The 24469-nt window shown below is 32.6% G+C and overlaps 1 protein-coding gene across 4 annotated transcripts in view; it reads right to left on the bottom strand.

Annotated features, from left to right (window-relative positions):
* The window catches only part of USP15 (ubiquitin specific peptidase 15), a 119210-nt gene that overhangs the window by 61910 nt on the left and 32831 nt on the right, over positions 1-24469 (bottom strand). For all 4 annotated transcript variants that reach the window (XM_006933864.5, XM_045062010.1, XR_006600820.1 and 1 more), the window contains exons 4-6: positions 17374-17500; positions 10973-11118; positions 6963-7024 (exon numbers count right to left, since the gene is read on the bottom strand). In XM_006933864.5, coding sequence (XP_006933926.4) covers positions 6963-7024; positions 10973-11118; positions 17374-17500 — 335 coding nt within the window. The remainder of the gene's footprint in view (positions 1-6962; positions 7025-10972; positions 11119-17373; positions 17501-24469) is intronic.

Below are 24469 nucleotides of genomic sequence, written 5' to 3'. Positions count from 1 at the left end.
ACTCAGGGACAGAGTGCTGTAAAAAAAAAAAAAAACTAATATGGCACCAGATTAAGTTTATACTTAGTGTTTTGGTCACCAATTTGGAATTTGTTAATTAGAACAACACAGATGGCCGAAAGACAATGTATGAGTGAGAACTAACTTAGTTTTCCATTTGAGTATTTTTGGCCTTTCATGCATTATCTAGTTGATTTTGGATTCTTTCTCTGGATGTTTTCTTAGCCCATGAAAACTGCCTTTCACAATCATCAATAACACTTAACTTTTATTCACCCGATACTTAATCAACATGCCTTTTATCAATATTTGTGAGCAATTACTGAAAATACCTGAATTAAATCAGTTTCTTGGGCTGCTCTCACAAGAATTTTATTTCAGTAAAACCGTAAAATTTGGATCTTTTCATTTCTATAATATTCATAATCTCAAAACCATTCTTTGAAATAACTATACCTAAATAAAACCATAGAGAAAAAATTTGCATAATTTTTGAATGAATTCAAAATTTAATAAAGTTGTACTTCAGAAGCTATGGCTAAGGAAAAAAGTATTATGTTTAAACAAACTGGAAAGTAAGGAATCATCTGTTGGTCAGGTTTCTCTTCTTTTTAGGAACTTCTATACTTTTACAATTTATCTACTGTAAAATAATTTTTTAGAAATACAAGATTTAACTAACTATATATCTCCACCTGAATAATTACACTATGTACCTGATGCCAACATCTTTAGAAAATAAATGGTCAAATTTAACAGAACAGAAAACTGTGGGTTAAAACTTCTCTAAGGTATTATTAGAAAAGATTGTGTTTTTAGAGGTTGTAAGAAATCAGCAAATCTAGATGAGAAGTGCAAGTTCTGAAAAAACTAAGCACTTAGTTTTTTAAAAATAACATAAATATGAAGTTGAAAATTTCAAATCACATGCTGGTATCTAGCAGAAAAATCCAGATGGAAAACTCTTGTGTATTTTTTAGGTAGGTTTAGATTTCTAACATGGATTTTGGGTTATTTTAGGGTATATGCATTTTTATAACTGCAGAACTACATATTTTAAACAAAATTATATTTTACCCTTAACATTTCTTAATATTTAGCATTTCTTCTCAATCAAGTAGCATAAAAATTTAGCTTCAGCTGAGGATATACAGGCTCAATTATGATAAAAATGGGCTCAGGACAATTTTAGGACATTCAGAGCACTTTAGTTCCTGTTTTCAGTGGTGTAGTAAAGTCAGACAATTAGATACTAACATGCTTTCTCTCAACAAACATATGCCTACTATAATGGTATTTTCTTGTTCATAAGCAGCACCTAAAATGAAGATTCCTGGGCCCACCATAAAGATTTATCTTCTGCTTATCTGGGGTGAAGACCTTGGAAGCTGCCACCTATGGTGTCCCACACAGTAAATATTAAGAAACATTACCTACAGAATATCTCAAAGTGTGATCCTTAGACAAACAGCATTAGAATCACCTGTGAGCTAATTAGAAATGTTAAATTCAGGAGCTCCACCCAGCTCTACCAAATCAGAAATTCTGGGGATGGGGCCTAGGAAACCATATTTTAACAAATGTAACAGATGATTCTTCCTTCTATCACCCTATTACAACTTTAATGTTTTCCCCTCGACTTTTGATGCTCTATGTAGGAACCGGTTATGTGGTAAGCAATATGAGCACTAGAAAAATCCAGGTTAGTGATGTTTATTAGAACTAGCATCTTCACACCATCTTGAGGACTAGGAGTTGTCTCCTGCCAGATATAATGGCAATAGAATGTTCTACACATTAATATGCTGAAATTTCTCTTGAGGGCCTAAGATTATAGGCTCTCTGCTGGAGCTGAATTTGTTTAAGTTATATGTGCTTATAATGTGACTTCAATGAACACAAAGAATTCCACTTTTTAAAGCTGGCATTTGCCCAGAAAAAACAATGTGCATCCTTACTTTACTTATACATATAAAAGAAGTGGTAATTCCTTCATCTTTTTCTTCCTAATCTGTACTCCTATTTTCCTCTATATTAGGTGCTTTCTCTATGCTCTTAAATATTATAATTTTATGTAATATGTTCTGCTTTGTTTTAAATTTATGTAAATGGTACTTAATTAAAACCTCATTTTGTTTTTTCTTTTCTCTCAACTGTATATTTATTTTAAACCTTACCCAGTTTTAAAGATCTTGTCATTGCGTACTTCTACCTGCCGCTCTCGTATTCCACAGCATACCATCACTCGTTTTAGCTAGGCTGCCTCCAAATCCCCACTACCAGCAACAATGCAGCTACAAAGCTTGTATCTTCAGGGACCTGCATAAAAATTCCCCTCAGTGCTGGGTCAGAGGGATTAAACAATTCCTGATTTCGGTGACACCGACTGGTTTATAGAATGGCAGTTCTAGTGAACACTCCCACCACTGGTTCGTAACGCTTCTCCTACAACCCTTCAAAACTCGGTATTAGCTATCTTTTACATTTTTGTCATTTTGGTGGCTGTTAGGTTGTACCTTGTGCGTCAAGCTTTCTGATTACAAGTGAGTTTGTATATCTCTTCATCTGCCTGTCAGCAATGGAGCTTCCCCTTCTTTAAACTATTCATATCTTTCAGTTATTTTTTAAAAGATTTTTGCTTTGTTTCTGTTAATTTATAAAAGTTCTTTGTACATTAAGGTATTATTCTCATGTAGGTTTTAGATATTAAAAAAACTGACACTTGACTTTTTACTTCATTTATGGTTCCTTTAACAGAAATACTTAATTTTGATGTAATCAAACCCACTAATTTTCACATTATGTTCTCTGATTCTTAAAATATAGATATTTCCTGAAATTTCTTATTAGCTTTAAAGTTTTACATTTCATATTTGAGTATTCCTTCTGGAGTCGGTCTTTGTAAATAATGTGTAAGCTGGTGATCCTGTTTTTCTCCGAACAGCTAGTTTTCCTAATAAAATCTAAGCATCTACCTGCTTTAAGCAACCTGTTTCTCATTGACTAGTGGTGCCACTTACCAAGTTCTCATACTTACATGAGCGTTTTTTTTGAGCTCATTAATTTATTCCAGTGTATTTGCCTTTCTTTTGTTAGCATCATACTATTTTCATTATTATGGCTTTGTAGTAATTCTCACTATGTAGTAGGCTCAGAGCTTCCTTCCTCTTCTTTGTCAAAAGTGAGTTAGCTAATCCTGGACCTTTACTGGGATATGTTAATTTTAGAATGAGTTTGTGAAGTTTCTCAAAAAACAAAACAAAACAAAACAAAACTCAGGATAGAATTTTTAACAGGAGTCAGTGACAGGATAGATTTCAAGACACAGGCATCATCAGATTAAAACACATAGTACATGATAATCCTTTGTCTTCTAATAGGTTATTTACCATGAAGGTTTTATGCATTCCTAATTAGGTTAATTTTTGTTATACTATTTTCTGATTGGGTTACTTATGGAGTATATACTAATGATATTTGCAGGGGTCAGGAACCTATGGCTCACAAGCTAACTCCAGTTTGCCACACTTTTCTGTAAATAAAGTTTTACTGGAATACAGCCATAACCGTTTGTTGACATAATGTCTATGGCTGCTTTCAAGCTCTACTGACAGAGTTATAGTTAAGTCAGAGACCATATGGCTCACAAGCTAAAATATCTAGTTCTTTATTAAAAAGATTGCTGACCTCTGGGTATAAAAAACACATTAATTTTTACAAATTAATCTTAAAGAATCTTGCTGAATTTTCTCAGTTCTAATAGTCTGCTGATGGGTTTTGGGTTTTACATAGATGACTGTATCATATGCAAATAGTGAATTTTTTCTTTCACTTTCAATCTTACTTGGTTTGTGTTCAAAATTTCTCAATATAATTTTTTGCTACAGACTTTGGGTATACAGACTTTATTAAGTTAGGAGAATTTCCTTTTATTCTTAGTTTTCTGAGAGTCTTTTCATACACTGATGCTAATTTCAAAAAACACATTTTTTTTTTTTTTGCATTCTAATGAACTATCATTGGGCAATTTAGGACATTCTGTTATATGGTATTAGGCATATTTTATAGTAAATGGATACTAGATCATAGGCTATAGTATATAATGGATACTATATAATATACAGTAATAGACACTATTATATATATATATTATATATATATGTGTATATATATATCATGTGTATATATTATATATATATGTATAATGTTTTCATGCTTTAACATTTGGGTTCTGTATTAAAATACTGGGTAATTCAGAGAAGAATGGAACTCTTAACTAAGCACATTTCTAGTATAGTACTTTCATTCACCAACACTTTTTATGTCTATGTTGTTAGGTATTATATATGAGAAATTGTGTTTTCTCTTATAGAAGGCCTGCAGCTGTTTAATAAAAATGGTATTGTGTGCTAGCAAATAGGGAAGAAAAGAAAATATATAGTTTTATCTTTCAAGTGAAAATCAATAATTTTAAGTAGAAAAGATCTCTAAATCCTTAGAACTCATGGTATTTCTTAAGGCACAAGCAACTTTGAAATTTCAAAAATTATTTAAAACTGTTAACAAATACATAACAATCTAACAATAAGCCAGAAAAAAGAACATTTATCTTGATCTAAAGACTAAAAGTAAATATTTGCAAAGAAAACATTTCTAACTTCTAAGCTTCATCAATCAAGAAATTTACAATTATCTACCATGTGCTTTCAATATCTTCTTATTCTAAGTTCTATCCTTATATTACACCCTACTAAGTGGGAGTAATAATAAAATCTAATTAATATACTTAAGTGGTCTCATAAAAAATTTAAATAAAAAAACTTCACAAGATAAAAAGGACAGAGAGCCACTCATTAAAGATGCATTTTAGTTTGAAAGATAAAAATTAAGTACCAGATCAGTTTTCTCTTTTATTTGCGAGGTTAACATTTAATAAATTACTTTTAATTTATTTAAGAATCATTATTTTAAGTATTTCAAACTATAAGTTTATAATCCCTTATGAAAATTCTGAAATTTCAAAAGCTCTGAAAATGTTTAAAATATTTCACAATTCACTTGAGGGAAACCTAACCTAAACTGATATTAAACTATTTATAGTCCTTTATCCTACTTAGTGTGAATATTTGCTAAGATTAATGTATTTGGTTAAGAGAGTCCCCTCGGATTCTACAGATATACTAAAATAATAGGCACCATATTATTTCTCAAAGGTTTGAAAAGTCTAAAATTGAAATACAACTGGCACTAAGTGTTTTCGATAATGTAGTATAAAACTGATCATTCTAAAACCTTTACAAATATTTTCTCCCAATCGGTTTGTTGTGTTTTCACTCTGTTTATTGTTTCCCTTACTGTGCATAAACTTTTTAGTTTGATGTAGTTCCATTTCTCTATTGTGTTTGTTGCTTATGCTTTGGTGTCATATTCAAGAAATCACTGCCTGGACAGATATCATGACGCCTTCCCCCTAAGGTATCTTCTAGGAGTTTTATAGATTCACGTCTTATTTTTAAATCTTTAAACCACATATTTGATAAGGGGATAATACCCAAGATATACAAGGAATTCCTACAATTCCATGGCAAAAAAACAAATAACCAGATTAAAAAGTGGGCCTAGGACTTGGATAAACATTTCTCAAAAAGAAGGCATACAAATAGTAATAAGTACAGATGCGCAACATCAGTAATTGTTGGGGAAATGCAAATCAAAACCACAATGAGATATTACCTCATACCTATTAGGATGCTTACTATCAAAAGAACAAATGATAACAAGTGCTCACAGGATGTACAGAAATTGAAACACTGGTATAGTGTTGGTAGAAACGTATAATGATACAGCTGCAATGGAAAACAGTACAAAGGTTCCTCAAAAAATTAAAAATAGAAGTACAATCTGATCCAGAAATCTCACTTCTGGGTATATATCCAAAAGAAACGAAATCATCTCAAAGAGATATCTCCATTCCCCTGTTCACTGCAGTACAATTCCTAAGATAGGAAAACAACCTGAATGTCTATAGATGGATGAATGGATAAAGAAAATGTGGCATATACTGCAATGAAATATTATCCAGACTTTTTTAAGGAAGTAAGACTGTGTTAAGTAAGGAAATTCTGCCATATATGATAACTTGGATGAACCTGGGGGACATTCTGTTAAGTAAAATAAGCCAATCTCAGAAAGACAAAAACTGCATGATTCCACTTACATGCGGTATCTAAACTTGGTCAAATACTCATAGAAACAGAGAGTACAAGGATGGTTGCCAGGGGCTGGGGGGAAGGGAGAAATGGGAAATTACTGTGCAATAGAAATAAAGTTTCAGTTATACAAGATTAAGAAATTCTAGAGATTTACTACACAACAATGTGCCTACAGTTAACAATACTGTACTGTGCACTTAAAAAATTTGTTAAGAGGGTAGATCTCAAATTAAGGGTTCTTACCATGTTCAAACAAATGTTAAAACGATTTCTAATTCTTTCATCCTTCCTTCATTTACCATCAAAAGCAATTCTTATACTCCTCTATCTCTACTTGTGCTTTTATATTCTCAAACATTTAAATAAATAAAAATATTAACTTTATGTCAGACTCATTTTGATAGTGTTCTTTAACAGATACTTTTAAAAGAAATCACAAAAAGCTTGAAAAATAGTAAACAAAATGTTTAATAGTGATTTGATGTATTAGACAATGTAACAATATTTCTAACATATGTATATTGTACCTTATTCTAAAAGAGATTCGAACTGGAAGGCTTTTTAATTATAGCATATTAATTTAAATGCAAACTTAGAAAATGTCTATAATGGGAATAAAATATTTAAATATAAAGTAGGAATATATACTTGCAATGTACAATTAGGTATCTTCTATCATTCTGGATTTTGTTATCTGAAATCAAAGGCTTTAAGATCATGCAATCAGCCATAAAAAGTGGGAACACTTACTTAGGAGCAGAAGGACCCCTGGGCCATGTTCCATCTTCATTTTTCTGTTCTATCACTAACACCTGTAAATATGACACAATAAAAGAGTGTTTTTCCTTAACTCTGAAGTTAAGATAGCTTTAGAAGATTAGGTGAATACACTAAGAAACTAAAGTAACTCTGGGATTAAAGGACATAGTAGACAAGGTGAAGAGGTATTTGAATTTTGATTCCAAAGCTGGGCAATATAAATACAATATAAATTCCTTGAGTTTAGGGAGTATATTTTCTATTTCTTTTCTGTTTATAGGTTGTGACATAGTAAGTACCATGCAAAAAAACCCAGATGCTCAATAAAAGGTCAAAGTTGTTAAACATACTGATATATAAACTTAGCTATCATTACGCAAATCCTGGAAAATAGCCCCACAGATAATTCCAAATTACAGATCACACGTAATTTATTTGGGGCTTTAAAATTTGTCTTTACTTACGTTATCACTATGTAAATTATAGAATCTTTTAATGTATAAATGATAGAGTCACATTTGTGAGATTCAGACTCAAGTTCTTTATTGCAGCATGGTAAAGGCAGACAGAAATCAATTCTAATAAATGTAAAGTACAGGGCAAGGGAACTATGCTTTATTCTAAAACATGTCAGAATCCTCCCCCTTATCTGCCAATCTAAAAAGCCTTTCTTCCAGTTTTTGCTATGGGTGAATCTGTGCAAAGAAGAAAAACTAAGCAAAAATAACTAAATTAGCAAAAGAAATATGTGATATATCAATACGTTAATAACCAAATTTCCATGGGAGAACTATAACATAGAAAACATGTCTTCAAGTAAACTCAAGCATTACAAATTGTGAATACATCCTACATAATCACCTTCAACTCTTTCTTGAAATTGCAATTTTGTAACCTACTCTACATACTCTCAGTAAAATACTTTTGTGGACTGTATGTTTCAGGCCATTTGTAAGTTGGCATTTGGATCCTAATAATATAAAATGTAAGCCTGTTTGAGAGCACATACAACAAACAATAAAGCATCAATAAAAAAAATTAATAAAACCAGGTTGTTGAGAGTATTCTAATTAAAATATAAAAGTTATCTTTAAGTGTTAATACTTCCTACATTCAAGGAACGTGTATGAAGTACATGTGTAGTATATAAAGAATAAGAGCACTCTACCTACTATCCTGATCTCTCCCTGATCATACTTTTCTCCCTTCCTATCATATACAATTTATCACTCTCCTCAATTTTCTGATATCATTCCGATATAATCATATATTCATATATTTTCATAGATTTATAAAACTGAATTTAGTAATTTTTAACTCCTGAAGTTTTTCTTTACTGCAACTTATAACTCTACAGACATCTATATATGAACTACACAGAGAGAAAACATGTCTTGGCATTACAAATTTGAATATATATATGTTTTGTTTTATATATATATATATATATATATATACACACACACACACACACACACATATATATACACATATATGCACACACACACATATATATGTAAGCTTCAGTCATTTGGAAGACTTAAATTAGTTATAAAATGAAAGACTTCAGTTATAAAAATTCCAAAATTATGCATTTAGTTATCATTGTTTATGGTTTGCTTTCCAATGGAAGGTCCTACAACTGAAGAATCAAACAAATATTTAAAGGTGTACCATAATATTTTAATTCCTAATAGTGTGTGTAGTTAAAATTTCATGTTTTACAATCAGATATTAATTTTGAAGGCCATCAGAAATGTTAATGTTCACTCCTTTATTCAAATATATTATTTTCTGAATAAAGTTTTGCTCATGGTTAAAACTTTTAAGAAGAAAACTATTTCAGAAATATTTCAAAATTTAATTAAGCTGAATGTGTGCATGCACACGTGCACACACACGCACACACTCTTTTAAGGGAGAGAGATAAGAATCGCCCATTTTGGGAGGCAAACTCTTCAATTATGTATCTTTGTTTCACTTTCTGATGTTTCAGTTTACTTTCAATTTCGGTAAAAATTTTAAAAAGTCCAGGACAGTGTGAGTTCACTTATCATCAGTCAGAAAATAACTATTTACAAAATCTGGAAAATTTAAAGCATGTTGTTTGAAACATCATTATTTCAAAAGATCAAATGTTCTTAAGGATATTTAAAATTGTTAAAATAATTTATCGTCAGCTGCAAGCTGATAAGTGCATTCCTATCAGGAACATCAAATTATTTAAAATGTCTAAGTCTCAGTTTTCTAGTGTACATGATGGATGGATAACAGCCATTACATGGGCTCGATCCTGGAAAACATTTAAATAAATGATTCCATGTGTTTCAAATTGAACTCTTGGAGTTCAAGACTTATGGCTGGTAACTCAGGAGTCAAAGAGGAAATTGGCCAAGGAGGGGAGTGTTGACTAACCAATAGAGTTCCAAATTCCTTATACCACCTTCAGTCAGGTTAACTCTGCTTTTAATTATAATACATGTTAGTTTTTGTAAGATTTTCCCTTAAGACTATAGCTAAAATAAGTCTGAAAATTAATGTTTTTATAGCCCAATACATGACATACAGTAGACTTTTACTAAAAATTAATTTCTTCTGTTCTGAATTTTTTAACTTGGATCAAAATACCAATGTCAATAGTTATTTTTAATAAAACAGAACAAAATAAAACCCTCCATATATCAGAGCACCAGGCTCTGTGTTAGGTACTAAAAATAAAAACAAAAATAAATAGACACAAAGTCCAACTAAAACAAGGAACTCATAGTCTAGCTGGGAAGCTCAACATATAAATAAAGTACATAACGAATGACACAAAAGACCTATACATAAATCATTATAAAGTTAAGGGAATAATTTTTTCTCCAAAGTAGAAAACTCCTATACCTGAAATAGATACTGAGAAAAATAGACCAGGAAAGGCTGAAGAGATGACGTGACATTTGAATTGGAATCTGAAGGATGAAAGATTTGATCTGGTTAGACTACATGACAAAATGGAATGGTTAATTTGACTATTTTGATGTTTAAAAGGACTTTTTGCTGGATGGATGCAGGCATTGGGAAGAAGGGTATAACAAGCAGATGGAATAACACAAATGAAAACACAGGAGTTTGGAATAGGATAGTATGCTTAGAGAACTACAAGCAGTTCGGTTTGGTACTTGTCAGAGTACAAATCACAAGGCAAGGATAATGTAAGATGCTGGAAGACTAGCAAAAAGGTCAAACCTTGACATGCATGCCGTGTTAAGTTGCCTGGACTTTATTTAATTGTTAAGGAACCAGGAAAGGTTTATAAAAGGGAAACACTGAGGTTTTACATTTCAGAAAGAGTATTCTAACAGAAATATAAAAGACTGAGAGTGGATATGCAAAAGATTGGATGCAGAGGGATCTGTTAAGACACTACTGATAGGGCTGAGAATGGAATACAGAGATTAATTCAAGAAATATTTAGAGGGTAGAAGCAGTAGGACTTGTTGACTGTGTCTAAACATCTTCATTTTTCAACACATTCATTTCTTTGGATTGTATCATAAAGAAGGACCAAATTGGGGGTTGATACCTTAGCAGAGGTTGGCAAACTACAGTTCACTTAGCTCACTGACTGCTTTTGTAAATGAAGCTTGTTGTTTACATATAGTCCATGACTACTTTGTTACTACAAAGGCAAAGTTGTAGTTGTGATAGAGACCATATGGCCTACTTAGCCAAAAATATTTACTATTTGATTCTTTACAGAAAGTTTGCTGACCTATATTTTTAGCTGTTTTTTGATGAAAAATCATTTCTTTTTATAAAGTAGGTTATTCTCAAGCTCAAGGAGGGAAGCAAAAGCTATTGCCAATGAACAGCAGGAACAGGGAAGAGATGAGTTAGAAAGAGGAAGCCAGAGAGAGTAGAACCCACTATAGATTGTCAAGATATTCATAAAGTTTGTGACTCCAAAAAGCTTCATGTATAGTATGCTTAAAATAAACAGTACTGCTAAACAATACCTGTCCTTGGTATAAACCAGCATCCTGAATGGTGCTGTCTGGTTTATTCAGTGGTTCAAATGTATTACTCATGTATTTGTTCCACAATCTGGTCTCCTTTTCATCTGGAATATTGAAGATTTTTCTTATTTCTTTTTCAATTGTATCTAGATTTAAGGAGGAAAGATATATAAATATAATACATATTTTAAAATATACCACATAGAGCTAAGTGCTCACCAGCATAAAAATCCTAAATTTAAAATACTGATATAATAGCAAGAACAGGTGAACAAATATGTAGGACATATATAAAGAACAAAAAAGATAAGACCGATGTGTTTTTTAACAAACAAAATGGTAATTATAATTCTGACAGATAATTACTTGGGAAAACAAAGATCTCACAAGGTAGAAAAATTTAATCATGTAACAGTCCAGTATAATTTATATTATACAGGATGAAGTTTAACTTTTTACACATTATAAATTCAATGTATTTTTCTGATGATATGATGGACTCAGAAGAAGTATGAGTCACAGGTGCTACAGATAGAAAATTTTATTTTTAATTGTAACATAACCAATTTTAGGATAATTTATATTAAATTGAATATAACTTACAGTTTGAATAGTTCACTAAAATTAAACAGAATAAATGGACACAAAGGAAAGTGCCTTCTTGAAGGAATGTCTGTATTAGTAAAAATATCTTGTTTTCATAGTAAAGCCATATATTTTCCTTATTTCTAAATCAATTATGTGAGTAGAAAAAGTATTTTTAACCTGGAGCAGCTTAACCTGCTATACAACAGGAGTCCCCACATATGAGAGTAGAGATGTAATTAAATTTCAGTGCCATACAGTTAAATGAATCTTTAAAATTTTTAAACATGAGAGATTATTAGAAAATAGCATTAAAACTATTGAATTCTGGTCAGTAACTTGCCTACCTTACACTCATGAAAAGTGTAAAATATCTTATGACATATGAAGAAATATATAATACTTCTACATTTTAGAGTACCTGGCTAGCTTTGGGAAGAAATTATTTATAAAACACTAAACCTATTAATACATGTTCTCTGAAGAACTATAAAAACCTATACCTATCTTACTTCATTAATTTTAGTCTAATAATATTGTTTATGCTCTACTTAGCTAAAATTCATTAATAGTCTTATAGTCAATGAGATTTTGATTAAGGCTTTAAATAAACAGGAAATCTTACAGTGTATCTGAAAACTTGGCGCCAATTAGCTAGAATATTTAAATAATTACACAAAATAAATATACTAACAGTACTGCTTTCTATTTTGGTGGGTTGGTCTTTTTCCTTTTTGTTCTTTTTATTGAAATATAAATATATAACAGAAAAATTCACAAGTCATCAGTATATAATGATAAATTTCCAAAGTGGATACACCCCGTAACTAGCATCCATATCAAGAAACAGAACATTACCTAGGAAGGAGGGTAGAGGAAGAAGCTGAGGAAGGGAGGTCATTTTCGTCTTTCTATAAAACTAAGTGCTCTTTTTCCTGATTGCATAAATAATTCTTGCTCAATGCAAAAATTCAGGAAATACAAACACCACTGTTAACATTTTGTTATTTCTTCTTTCAGACCTCTATCTGTTAATACACAGATACATAATACAATACATGGAGACACATATGGGAATTTCCTCTTCAATGAGTTCTGCAATCTACTCACATATAGGGGAAGAACATTAAAGACAGAAGAAAGGACTGCAAAGGCCCTGAGATAAGAATGCATTTGGCATGTTTCAGAATACTGTGGTGCAGCAGTGTGGCTGAAGTGAAATGACCAAGGTGGAAATGGATTATATAGAATCTTGTGAGCTATGAGAATATACTATTTTATCTGAGTCAAGGATAGGAGACTAGGCTACTGAAGCAATCAAAACCAAGGGAGAAGCAATGTTAAGTGGTCAGAATGAGAACAGATTCTGAAGGAACTGCTTAGAAGATACACTGCTTAGATTACATGCAGGGCATGAAACAAAAGAGAATCTGATGATTTCCAAGGTTTTGAGCCTGAGCAATTGGAAGAATACAAGTGGGGACTACTCAGATGGGGAAGAATGACAGGTAGCAGGTTTTTTGGCGGGAAGGGACAGACTTTAGTTTTGTACATGTTATATCTTGAGATTCCTATCAGGCAGAAGTGAAGTTAGGGAATGATTAAAACTGGAATTAAGGGAGAGTTTTGGGTAGGAGATATAAATTCAAAAGATATTGATACACAGAAAGTATGTGAAGTCAGAGCACAGAAGGAAATCACCAAAGAAATGGGGAAATCCAAGGACTAAGCATGGCAATACCCTGATATTTTGAGATCAGAAATATGAAGAGGATCTTTTCAGATTCTCTGAGAAGATGCAGGCAGTGAGAACTTGTGCCCTGGAAGCCATGTAAAAAGGAAATATTTGTAAATGGAAAAGTGAGTATGTATATTAATTTTTGCTGGCAGGTTAAGAAAATGGAAGACTGATATTACCATCAGATTTATCAATGTAGAAGTAGAGACCATCATAGCAGCAGTGCCAAGGGACTGGTAGGTCTGAAGGTCTGATGCAGCAGAGTCAAGTGAGAATGGGAACAGAGTAAGTGGTATCTAGAAAGCAGGATGCTCACATTGAGATTCACCAGGTGCAGCTACAGATAACGACAATCTAGGGTATAACTAGGGAATTAATGCCTCAAATTGGATACAGATTAAAGGTCACTTGAGAATGTCAAGGTATTGAGAGGGTGTGTAGACTTTTCCACTTACGAATCTGACTGTGTCAGGCAGTTAATAAAAAGCATAGAGGTAGAAAAATTATTACCTCATATAATGAAAACAAAATTGTTGTGACAAACATTTCTAGTAAGAATATTTAATAAAGTTAAGCAATTCTATTAATAAATTTTATAGAAACAAAGTACTTTTCAATAAATTTTATAACAAACATTGTTTTTTCCAGTGTATTCGTAAAGAAAAAATAAAAACTAAACTTTATGTTTCTTATTGGAACATTTTCTATATCCAAATATGTCAATTTAAGGAGAAAAATACTCAAAGGCAAGGCATTTTGGCTCTGAATGAGGTAAATTATTTAGATCCTGCCTGTGGCTACTATCATTATTATTATAAGTCAGTGTAAATAGTAGTAGCTGAAAATGAGTTTTGATTTGGCAAAACCAGAAAACAAATACTTCTATTTCTTAATTCTATTTACATAGCATATAGCTGTATTTTATGGACATAAATATTTGGATCATTTTTAATCAAGATGAGACCACAAGGGAAAAATATACATCCCATATTTCCTTTCTTATTATCCAAATTTTTTTATCATTTCAAAACTTACTTCCTTTAGAAAAACAAAACCAGCCCAATTAACCCTTGCACAGATTATATAACGCAATAATTAAGAGATGAGACTGTGTCCAGTTAGAATATTTTCACTTGGAACCAGGGTGATCCTAAGTAAGTCTTTTAACCTTTCTTAGCCCCAACTTCATCATCTATACAATGAAGATAAAGTATTGCTGAGGTTTAAAAAGAAATTTCCTACCAAGTGCCAAAAACATAGTCCCACGACTGCTAACTACTATGATAACTATTTTATCAGGTCTCTAAAATTCCCAGTTTAATTTTAATTTTTGTGAAGGTTTTACAAAATTTCAGTTTTTGTAAAACCTTTTGCTTAGAGAGCAAACTTGCTCAAGTACAGATTACTGAAGTTTAAAAACTAAGACCTACAGTAAGAAATCGTGGCCCTATATACACGTGTTGTTTTCTATTGTGATATTTTCTGTTCCATTCTTTTCACTCCCAAACTACTTATACCACCCAGAGTATTGACAAACATGCTCTAATACAGTAAGAAACTTTGGCTGTACAAAAATTCAGGTCACTTACAATTTTAAGGTATATATCCAATGTATGTAGCATTTTAAAGTATTAGTATGTTGATTAAAATCTATACAAATCATAAACTTTTTGAAGCAGATTCTTTATAAATGATTTAACTCCATAAGACAAATTCTTATGTAGTACTTAATATGAGAACTCCCCACTGCTTGTACTGAAATCAGAAATTAAACCAGCTGATCTTCATATAATGAGCTTAAAAATATTATTCCGTGAACTAATGTTCTAAAATAAGATTTCTTTTATAAATATTTTTTTAATTTTAATTTTTAAAATGTTTATTTATTTTTGAGAGGGAGAGAGACAGAGCTTGAGCAGGGAAGGGGTAGAGAGAGGAAGACACAGAACCTGAAGCAGGCTCTAGGCTCTGAGCGGTCAGCCTAGGGGCCCGATATGGGGCTCCAACTCATGAACCACGACCATGACCTGAGCCGAAGGCAGATGCTTAATCAACTGAGCCACCCAGGTGCCTCTCTAAAAGTAAGATTTCTGATTGTCCCATATTTATACATAATTTTTCTACAGAAATAAGCTAAGGAGAAAAGGAAATACCAAACTCTAAAATAACTAGAAAACATTATCTGTATAGTAGCTTCTCATTTATATTCCAACTAGCTGAACATTTCAGACATTATTTAATTTCAATAGACTACCCTTATTAGACTTGAGTCTTACTCTGCATATTTTAATATCATGATTAATGCAATTTTATATATATTGATAACTTAAAAAATTTTTTTGAATGTTTTTATTTTTGAGAGAGAGAGACAGAGCGTTAGTGGGTAGGAGCAGAGAGAGAGGGGAGACACAGAATCCAAAGCAGGGTCCAGGCTCTGAGCTGTCAGCACAGAGCCCGATGCAGGGCTTGAACCCATGAACTGTGAGATCATGACCTGAGCTGAAGTTGGTCACTTAACTGACTGAGCCACCCAGGTGCCCCTATATTTGATAACTTTCAGTTTTTCATATACAGAAGAAATGTTTTATTTTCCTGAATATGTTCCACAAGTCTAGAAGTTCAAAAGTCAACTAATTGTACATATTAATATAATAAAATGACATTTACATATGGAATTCTTACTATTTTAAGTATTCATTGTATTTTTTTAAAGTTTGATTTTGAGAGAGAGAGAGCACATGCACATGCAAGCAAAGGAGGGGCAGAGAGAGAATCTCAAGCAGGCTCTGCACTGCAGCACAGAGCCCGACGCAAGGCTCAATCTCGCAAACTGTAAGATCATGACCTGAGCTAAAATCAAGAGTCAGATGCTTAACCAACTGAGCCACAGGCACCCCTTAAGCATTCATTTCAGAAAGATGACTTAATGAGTTTACTAAATTGCATTACAAGCTTATAAATGTTCTAGGTAAATAAAGAGGGGGAAAACAGAAAATCCATACATAATATCATATTTGTAAAAACATGAGGATTAACCAAGCACTAGGTATTGAAGAATGGTGTTATTTCATGGAAAATACAGTTTTAAAAGTATGTTCTGCTGTGAAATAGGTAAGTGGTGAAAGTCAAATATACTTGTGAAATTCGGAAATATTTTTATTTGCTTTTAACGAAAGTATACTTAATGACTGGTTTCAACAAAGAAAGCTATACATAAATTTGCAATTTTTTTTTTTTTGGCTGAGAAGTTCTGTTCATTAATTGCTATGTCTCCACTGTCTGTCTACATTTTCCAACAAGATCAATATTACCATTCATCTTGTTTTCCAATAACTTTATTATAAAATAACTACCTTCTATAATTTTTATTTTGAGCTGTGTTCTATGAACTACAATTCTGTTATTAAATCCATAATCATTTATTTAAAAAATATCTTATTCAACATAGTCTGACCTTAAATTAAAATGTGACTTTAAAATACAATAAAAAATTGCATTTATTTTAATATGCACTTATATGTGTAGATATATAAATATAATGATATGTAGATATATAAATATACAGAGGGAGTTGGGTACACTTGAGACTATAATTTCCTAATCCACTCATTGTTAAACAAGAAAAAAATTAACGTATCATAAAAATGCTAACTCTACTAAGCCTACTGCCTTATTTAAGTAGCTACTTAATTGTATTTAAAGTCCAAAGAATAAACAGGAAAAAAGAAAATAAACAGTTGTCATTTTCCATGTTAAATAACAGTTTCCATGTTACTTACAGTTCTCTACTTTAACTTATACTCATGTTACAAACATGATATGTATTTTTTCAAATGCTAAATTAAAACAGTAATTATTTCATTTTTTAAGTAAAATAACACAAATAATAAACTCATCTAATAATGTAAACTAGATCTAGACATGATAAATGATTCAACTCTAGGCTAAGATTTGTTGCCTCAAGCTTGGAAATCTGTAATGTTTAAGTGTAAACCTTAAAAAAGTTATCATCCTAGAAGCATATAAGAAATAGAATTACAGTTAAATTTCTAATAGCAATGGACAGGATGTTGCATACCTATTGTGTCAGCTTTGCTAAATCTTCGAGTTACAACATTGTTCATGTTTCCATTTTCACAGAGCTTCAATTCTGTGAGATACACTTCTACTTTGCAGTGCTTTACAAACATACCCTGTTCAACCACCTAAAAACCAAAGGAAATCAGTTAGCCAAAGCTCAATATATTTCACTGTCTCTAACAGCAATCTATATAGATCTCCATATATAGATCCAAAAACTATGGATCTCCAATGAAAAACATCTATTAAGAACTGCCAATATAAAATAAAAGATACTAGATAGTTTGAAAAGCAAGAAACATATTTGGAAATTTTAATATTTAACAGAATATGAATAATCATTTTAGACATTAACTGGTAGTTTGGAAAGGCATTTACTGATCTATGAAGATATTTTGGTATACTATAAATAACAAATACATTCAATATTTATAATGAGAAAGTTTACCCCAAATGTAAATACAGCTCTAATTATCCAGACCTACTTCTAGCTTTTAGTACTTGAGCTCTAGCAGAAAACCTTTAAATATGATAAGTTTTATAAAATCTCAGTTACTAGCAGCTAACTCTATATGTTAATTCACTCTATATGTTAAATCTTTTAAAATAACTCCAAATTACTGCTGCCAAAATATTTAGCTATGGTCTGTAACTGATACGTTAGTTTTCCATCCTAAGATGACTTTGTTTGACCTTTATATACACCCTTAGTAATTCTATTCAACAAATGGAAAAAAAAAAAAAAAGCTGCTAAACATGCAAGCAACAAAGCAAAAAAGGAGTAAAAAAAAAAAAAAAAAAAAAATATATATATATATATATATATATATATTAGGGTCACCTTTTAAATAAGTATATTTCCTTTTGATCTTCTAAAGGTTAACTGTAGGATTTCAGTCATGAATACTGTTTCTGAAAATAGTAATCGGCCTGATATGTGATACATTAGACAAATATGGCAAAAGGGAGGCTCCAAAAGACTGTTGTACTCACAAGCTTAGCATCAGTTCAGTAAAGGACTTACAAATTTGTCTTTCACTTGCAGGGAAGTTGTTTTAGATCAACAAATTCAAATGTAGCTTAGCTAATATTTAATGTCCAATCCAACACGAATTTTTATGATACTCTTTCATTTATATTCTCTTAATTATACTTGTTATATTCATATTTCTAAAACAGGCCAACAGCCTGCATCTCTCCATCTTTTAATTTTACAAACTTACAGTCTCTTAACTAATGAAATTTGTTTTAAATTCCTTTTGCTTATTTATTTTGAGGTTAAGAATGTAACAAAAGATACCATATCATTTAATTTTATAGGATTACTGGTAGCTATATTTAAGAGGAAAAATTAGAAATCAAATATTCCTGTCAATCAGAAATTTCCACTCTGGGACTCTAGTATCTGAGTGAGAATCCTAAAATAGTATTAATACTAACCATTGGCAGGCTGCTAAAATTGAGGTGGCTATAGGCCTCATTTTTAGGAGGGAAAAATGGAATGACCAATAACAGAATAGGGTAATAGGATAACAAAACAGGATAAAATAACAAAAAAGAAAATCCCTCATTATGATTTATATTGAGATATATTTTCTTCTAAATAAGCCTATTCTTTAAAAAATGAGAATTAATTTTAGTAATACCAATAGATATTTTCCTGGAAAGAATCTGGTGATTCAACTATCAGAAACTCATTGTAAACAATGAAAACAAAACACCAAGATTATTTCAAAATCCACTTTATTGGGTTTCAGGATTTTTCTCGTCATTTTTTTTCTTTTCTCCAAAACTATCTTATATTATTAAAACCCTCATCATCAGTACTCAAAATACTGTTATATTTTACTTCCAAAAGTAGTGTAATAAAAAGATGTTCTTTTAAATAAATGTGAGTTTGTCCTCTCAACTGTTTTTATTTGAAAGAACCATACTATATGAATAATTAAAGCTTGAATACAGTAGCTCCACTGCAGAGAAAAATAATTAACATATTTATGTATGTGTTATTATGGTTTTATGTAGATTATTTATTTACATAACATCTTATTTATATTTATTTATATAAAGTCTACTGCTTTATTAAAAATGCACAGAAAATAACCATTTAAAATAATGACTATGAAGACTGTGCAACAGGAAGAAACAGGCTCATAAAAAACAAGGTATAAAGTTATATTTACCTAATTATTATAAACATTAAAATATATATTTGAAATTAAGACTGGAATGTGAATATTCAAAAGCAGTAGTTATGTTTCAGAATTAGAGATAACCACGGAAACATTTTTTTCTAAGTGAATTATGTTATATTAATATGAATAAGAAGCAAATACAAGATGAAATCTGGCTCCCTGTCCAAAATTTAAAACTTATGGCTAAATAAAAGTAATTCCATTAATTGATATCCACAACAAAGGTAAAACCTCTTTACTAGTGAGGGAAATAAAAATTTATATTGAATTAAAATAAATATAATTTCTATTTGTTCATTTTGCTGTGAATATTAGCATTTTCCCCCCTTTGGAAACAGCAAGTGATTTCTAAGGAAATCTGGTATCTAAAACAAGTTGATAATACGGCCTAATGGACACATTTACTATTTTTGAGGAGTTGGCTGCATTCATTTTTGTAGCACTTACTGAGTACTATGCTTATCCTAGTGGTAAAAACAGACAAGTAGAGAAGTCTAACAAAATTTCAAAATCATAGGTGTTAATACATAAAAAAATCCTACATATGATATTCCATCCACAAATATTTCAGGACTTATTTCTTCAAAAACAAGAAAACAAGGACTCAGGACCATAATACCACATCACACCTAAAAAAAAACTTTAAAACTAGGGGCGCCTGGGTGGCTCAGTTGGTTAAGCCTCCAACTTTGGCTCAGGTCATGATCTCATGGCTCATGAGTTCGAGTCCCACATTGGGCTTTGTGCTGACAGCCCACAGTCTGGTGCCTGCTTCCAATTCTGTGTTTCCCTCTCTCTGTCCCTCCTCTACTTAGGCTCTGCTTCACTCTCTCTCTCTCAAAATGAATAAACATTAAAATTAAAAAAAAAACCTTTAAAACGAATCTTTCATATCAAATATCCAGTCAATATTCAAACTGCCCCTATTGTTTCGTTTTTAATATACTGTTTGAATCAGGATCCAAATCAAGTCCATACACAAAAGTCTCTAAAATGTCTTTTAACTGTAAGTTCACCATGCATTTTTTTATTCTTGCAATTTTTAGTAAAACTACTTCATATTCTTGCAATATTCAGTAAAACTACTTCAATGAGATACATTCTAAATAAGATGCATAGTTATCTAGTTGCCCCTCTTTTTGTGATGTTGGTAGGCATTAATTAACCAGTGCTGAGATCAGGGATGGGGAAACTATGACCCCACAGGCTACATCTACATCTGACTTGCTATCTATTTTTGTATAACATTCTACTAGAACATAGTCATGCCCATTCACTTATATATCATCTATGAGTGCAACCAAAACAGCAGAGATGAATACCTTCCAGAGACTACCATGGCTTGCAAATATTTACTATCTGCTCTTTACAGAAAAAGTTTGGTGACACCACCCCCACCCCAAGCATTATTTTATTTTTGATCAGTCTTGCCTGGACTCATCTTTATTTTACTGATCTAATTTTACTGTTCTTTATGAGCCAACTTTGTTTATTTAATATAGGTTTTTTTTCTATTTTATGTTATTGTCTCTTGATTAGGCCTAATTTCCTTTTCATAACTCCTTGAGACAAAAGATTTTGACTTCTTTTCTAATATAAGTATTTAAGCTAGCACATTCTAAGAATGGCTTTAGTCATTCTTTCATGTTGTGTTATTATTATTCAGTTTAAAATGTTTAATTTTACTTTCTATTTCTTCTTTAAGGATTACTTTACAAGTATAATGTTCCATTTCTAGATAGCTAGGAGATTATCTAGTTACCTTTTTGTTACCAACTTCTAAATTCCACTGGGGACAGAAGTCACTGAATAATTTCTAACATTAGAAGTGCATTGGAATTTGCTTGATGGCCCCGCATATGGTCAATTTTGGTAAAAATTCCACTCAGGAAGAATCTGTATTCTGCACTAAGTGCAATGCATGTCAATTAGGTCATGCTGTTTAACCACGTTGTTCAAATCCGCTTCCAAGCTCAATCATGTGGTTGCTGGCAGTTCTCAGAACCTCTCCAGCTGCTGGCAGAGAATTCAACTCCTCATTATGTGAGTGCCTCTATAGGCTGCCTGCATGGCAATATGGCTTCACTCAGAGTGACTGATCCGAGAGCAAGCGAGGGAGGGAGGGAAGGAGTGACAGAGAGCACACGCGTGAGTGCACACACAAAAGAGCACTTCCCAAGTTAGAAACACCAGTTATCTTTTCTTTTAGAAACTAATCCCAGAAGTGACATACTATCACTTCTGCCATATTTTACTGGTCACACAGACTAACTTTGGTACAATGTGGGAGATTACACAAGAGTATATAAGTAACAGAAGGTGGCGGTCACTGGGAAGCTTTTTGAGGCTGGCTACCACAGTCCACTCTCTGGCTCCCAGTAAGTCACAGTCCCTCCCTACAACATGCAAAATACATTTACTCCCTGCAAAGCCCCCATTAGTATCACCCGATTATAATATCAACTCCAAGTTTAGAAACTTGTCATCTATATCGGATCCAGGTACGGATAAGGCCTTGGATATAGTTTCTTAAACATCTTGGGTATAGTTCCTCTTTATCTATAATCCTGTGAACTACAATATAAGTTTTCTGCCTATCATACACCCTAAATAAAATGGTGGGGCATACAGAAGACAATTTTTTTTTAAATTTTTTTTTCAACGTTTTTATTTATTTTTGGGACACAGAGAGACAGAGCATCAACGGGGGAGGGGCAGAGAGAGAGGGAGACACAGAATCGGAAACAGGCTCCAGGCTCTGAGCCATCAGCCCAGAGCCTGACGCGGGACTCGAACTAACGGACCGCGAGATCGTGACCTGGCTGAAGTCGGACGCTTAACCGACTGCGCCACCCAGGCGCCCCCAGAAGACAATTTTTTAGATATTCCTGTTAAAAGGGATGGGGATGGGGTGGGGAGAGAAACAAAGGAGTCAACAGTCCATGGAAATTCTGAAATCCACCTGGGCAAATACTTAAAGTTCCTTGATCAGGGCCTGAAAATGACTCTTTACAACATTGTTTGTTTCCTGAATCACACTTTTTTTCATGAAAGTTAGCACATGTGTGCAGTTGAGTAAATTCTTAGTCTGACCTCTGCTTGTAGAAGTCTCAGAGATCAAAGGCCTCTTTGATCTTAACACTGTTTCTGTAGTCCAAGATGGTAGCAGTTCGTGAAAACACCACAGGTCTCCAGTGGATCTCACTGGAGTCTCATTCCATTAGACAAAAGTCACATCCACAAATGTCCTCTAGATATGCCCTATCTTGGGTTTACGCTGAAAGCCTGAAGGGCGATGCTCTTAAGCTTCTTAGAAGCTCCACTGTTCTTAGAAGCCACATATTGAAAGGAAATGTGAAGTACACCCTGAAATTCTTTAAAGGGCCTTTTGTCTGAACAGTATTGTGAGGTACCACCTTTGACTTCTCTGAGGTCTTAATAAAGAATTTTACAGTTGTACTCTTGGCTTCAACTTTCGTTCATGCTTTCCTGAGAGTGATTTAAGTTTGATCTTTGCTTGGGAACACATCAGAGTTTCAGCATTGTAATCTGGAGAGACCATCAATCTTCCAAACCAGGAAGTCTTGGCTCCTTTTTAACAGCCCTTTCTTTAGTTTCTCTCTCCCTTCTCACATGTGACTATATGAAGCACAAGAAGAAACCAGGCAGTACTTCCAATATTTTGGCATATCATTCAGCTCATTAGATATTTTTTTACCTTTCAATTTACTGCAGTTGACAAATGCTACTAAACTTTCTGCTACCTTACAACAAAGATCACTTCTTCTGGGTTCCATTAAGATTTTCCTCACTTTCCTGTGAGTCCTCACTGGCAGCCTCCTCAAAGTCTAAAATTGTGCTATCAATTTATTCAAGGCACTTTAAGCTTTCATTAATACTCATAATTTCTTACAGCTTCTACTCCCTGCCTGGTTCTAAAGCCACACCACACTTCAAATTTTGATAAGGCAGCACACTATTTCCAGAACTACCAAAATTAGTTCTTAGTTTTCTTTTATATACTTTTTTGTTTTGTTTTGTTTTGAGAAAGGGAGAAGGAGAGAATCCCAAGCAGGCTCCACGCTCAGCGGGAGCCCACTGTAGGACTACCACAACCCCAGGACCACTACCAGAGGAGAAATCAAGAGTCAGACGTTCAACTGACTGAGCCACGCAGGCATCCCAGTTACTAGTTTTCTAGTGCTGCATAATATATCATCCCAAAATTCAGCAACTTAACATTAGTTCACATAGTTCTGAGGGTCAAGAACCTGGAGCAGCTTAGCTAGGTTGGTCTACTTGGGGTCTCTTATGAGATTAAGGTCAAGCTGTAGGCTAAGGCTTCAATTATCTGAAAGCTGTAATGACACTGGAGGATTCACTTCTGAGGTCACTCACATGGTTGTTAACAGGTCTCCATTTCTCTCTATTGCCCAGAGATCTCAGTTCCTTACTATATGAGCCGTTCCACAGGCTGCCTGAGTATGCAGTTAAACTTCCCAGAACGAGAAATGACAGAGTGCAAGAGGTGTGTGCACCCAAGATGGGAGCTGAGGTGTCTTCTATAATCTCATCTTTTCTATTTTAATGAGGTATTATTGAAATGTAACATTAGTTTCAAATGTAAAACAATGATTTGATATTTGTGTATGTTGTGAAACGGATCACTACAAAAAGTCTAGTCAATGACTGTCACCCTATATAGTTAGAAACATTTTTCTCTTGTGACAAGAACTTTTAAGATCTACTCTGTTAGCAGCTTTCAAAAATGCAATACAGTACTATTAACTACAGTCACCATGCCATACATTACAACCCCATGACTTACCGATTTTATAACTGGAAGTCTGTACCTTCTGGATCCCTTTACCCTAAAATCTAATCTTGAAAGTGACACAT

This window comes from Felis catus, chromosome B4 (genome assembly GCF_018350175.1).
Source record: "Felis catus isolate Fca126 chromosome B4, F.catus_Fca126_mat1.0, whole genome shotgun sequence".
Lineage (NCBI taxonomy): Eukaryota > Metazoa > Chordata > Mammalia > Carnivora > Felidae > Felis > Felis catus.
This window is presented reverse-complemented; position numbering and strand designations above follow the sequence as displayed.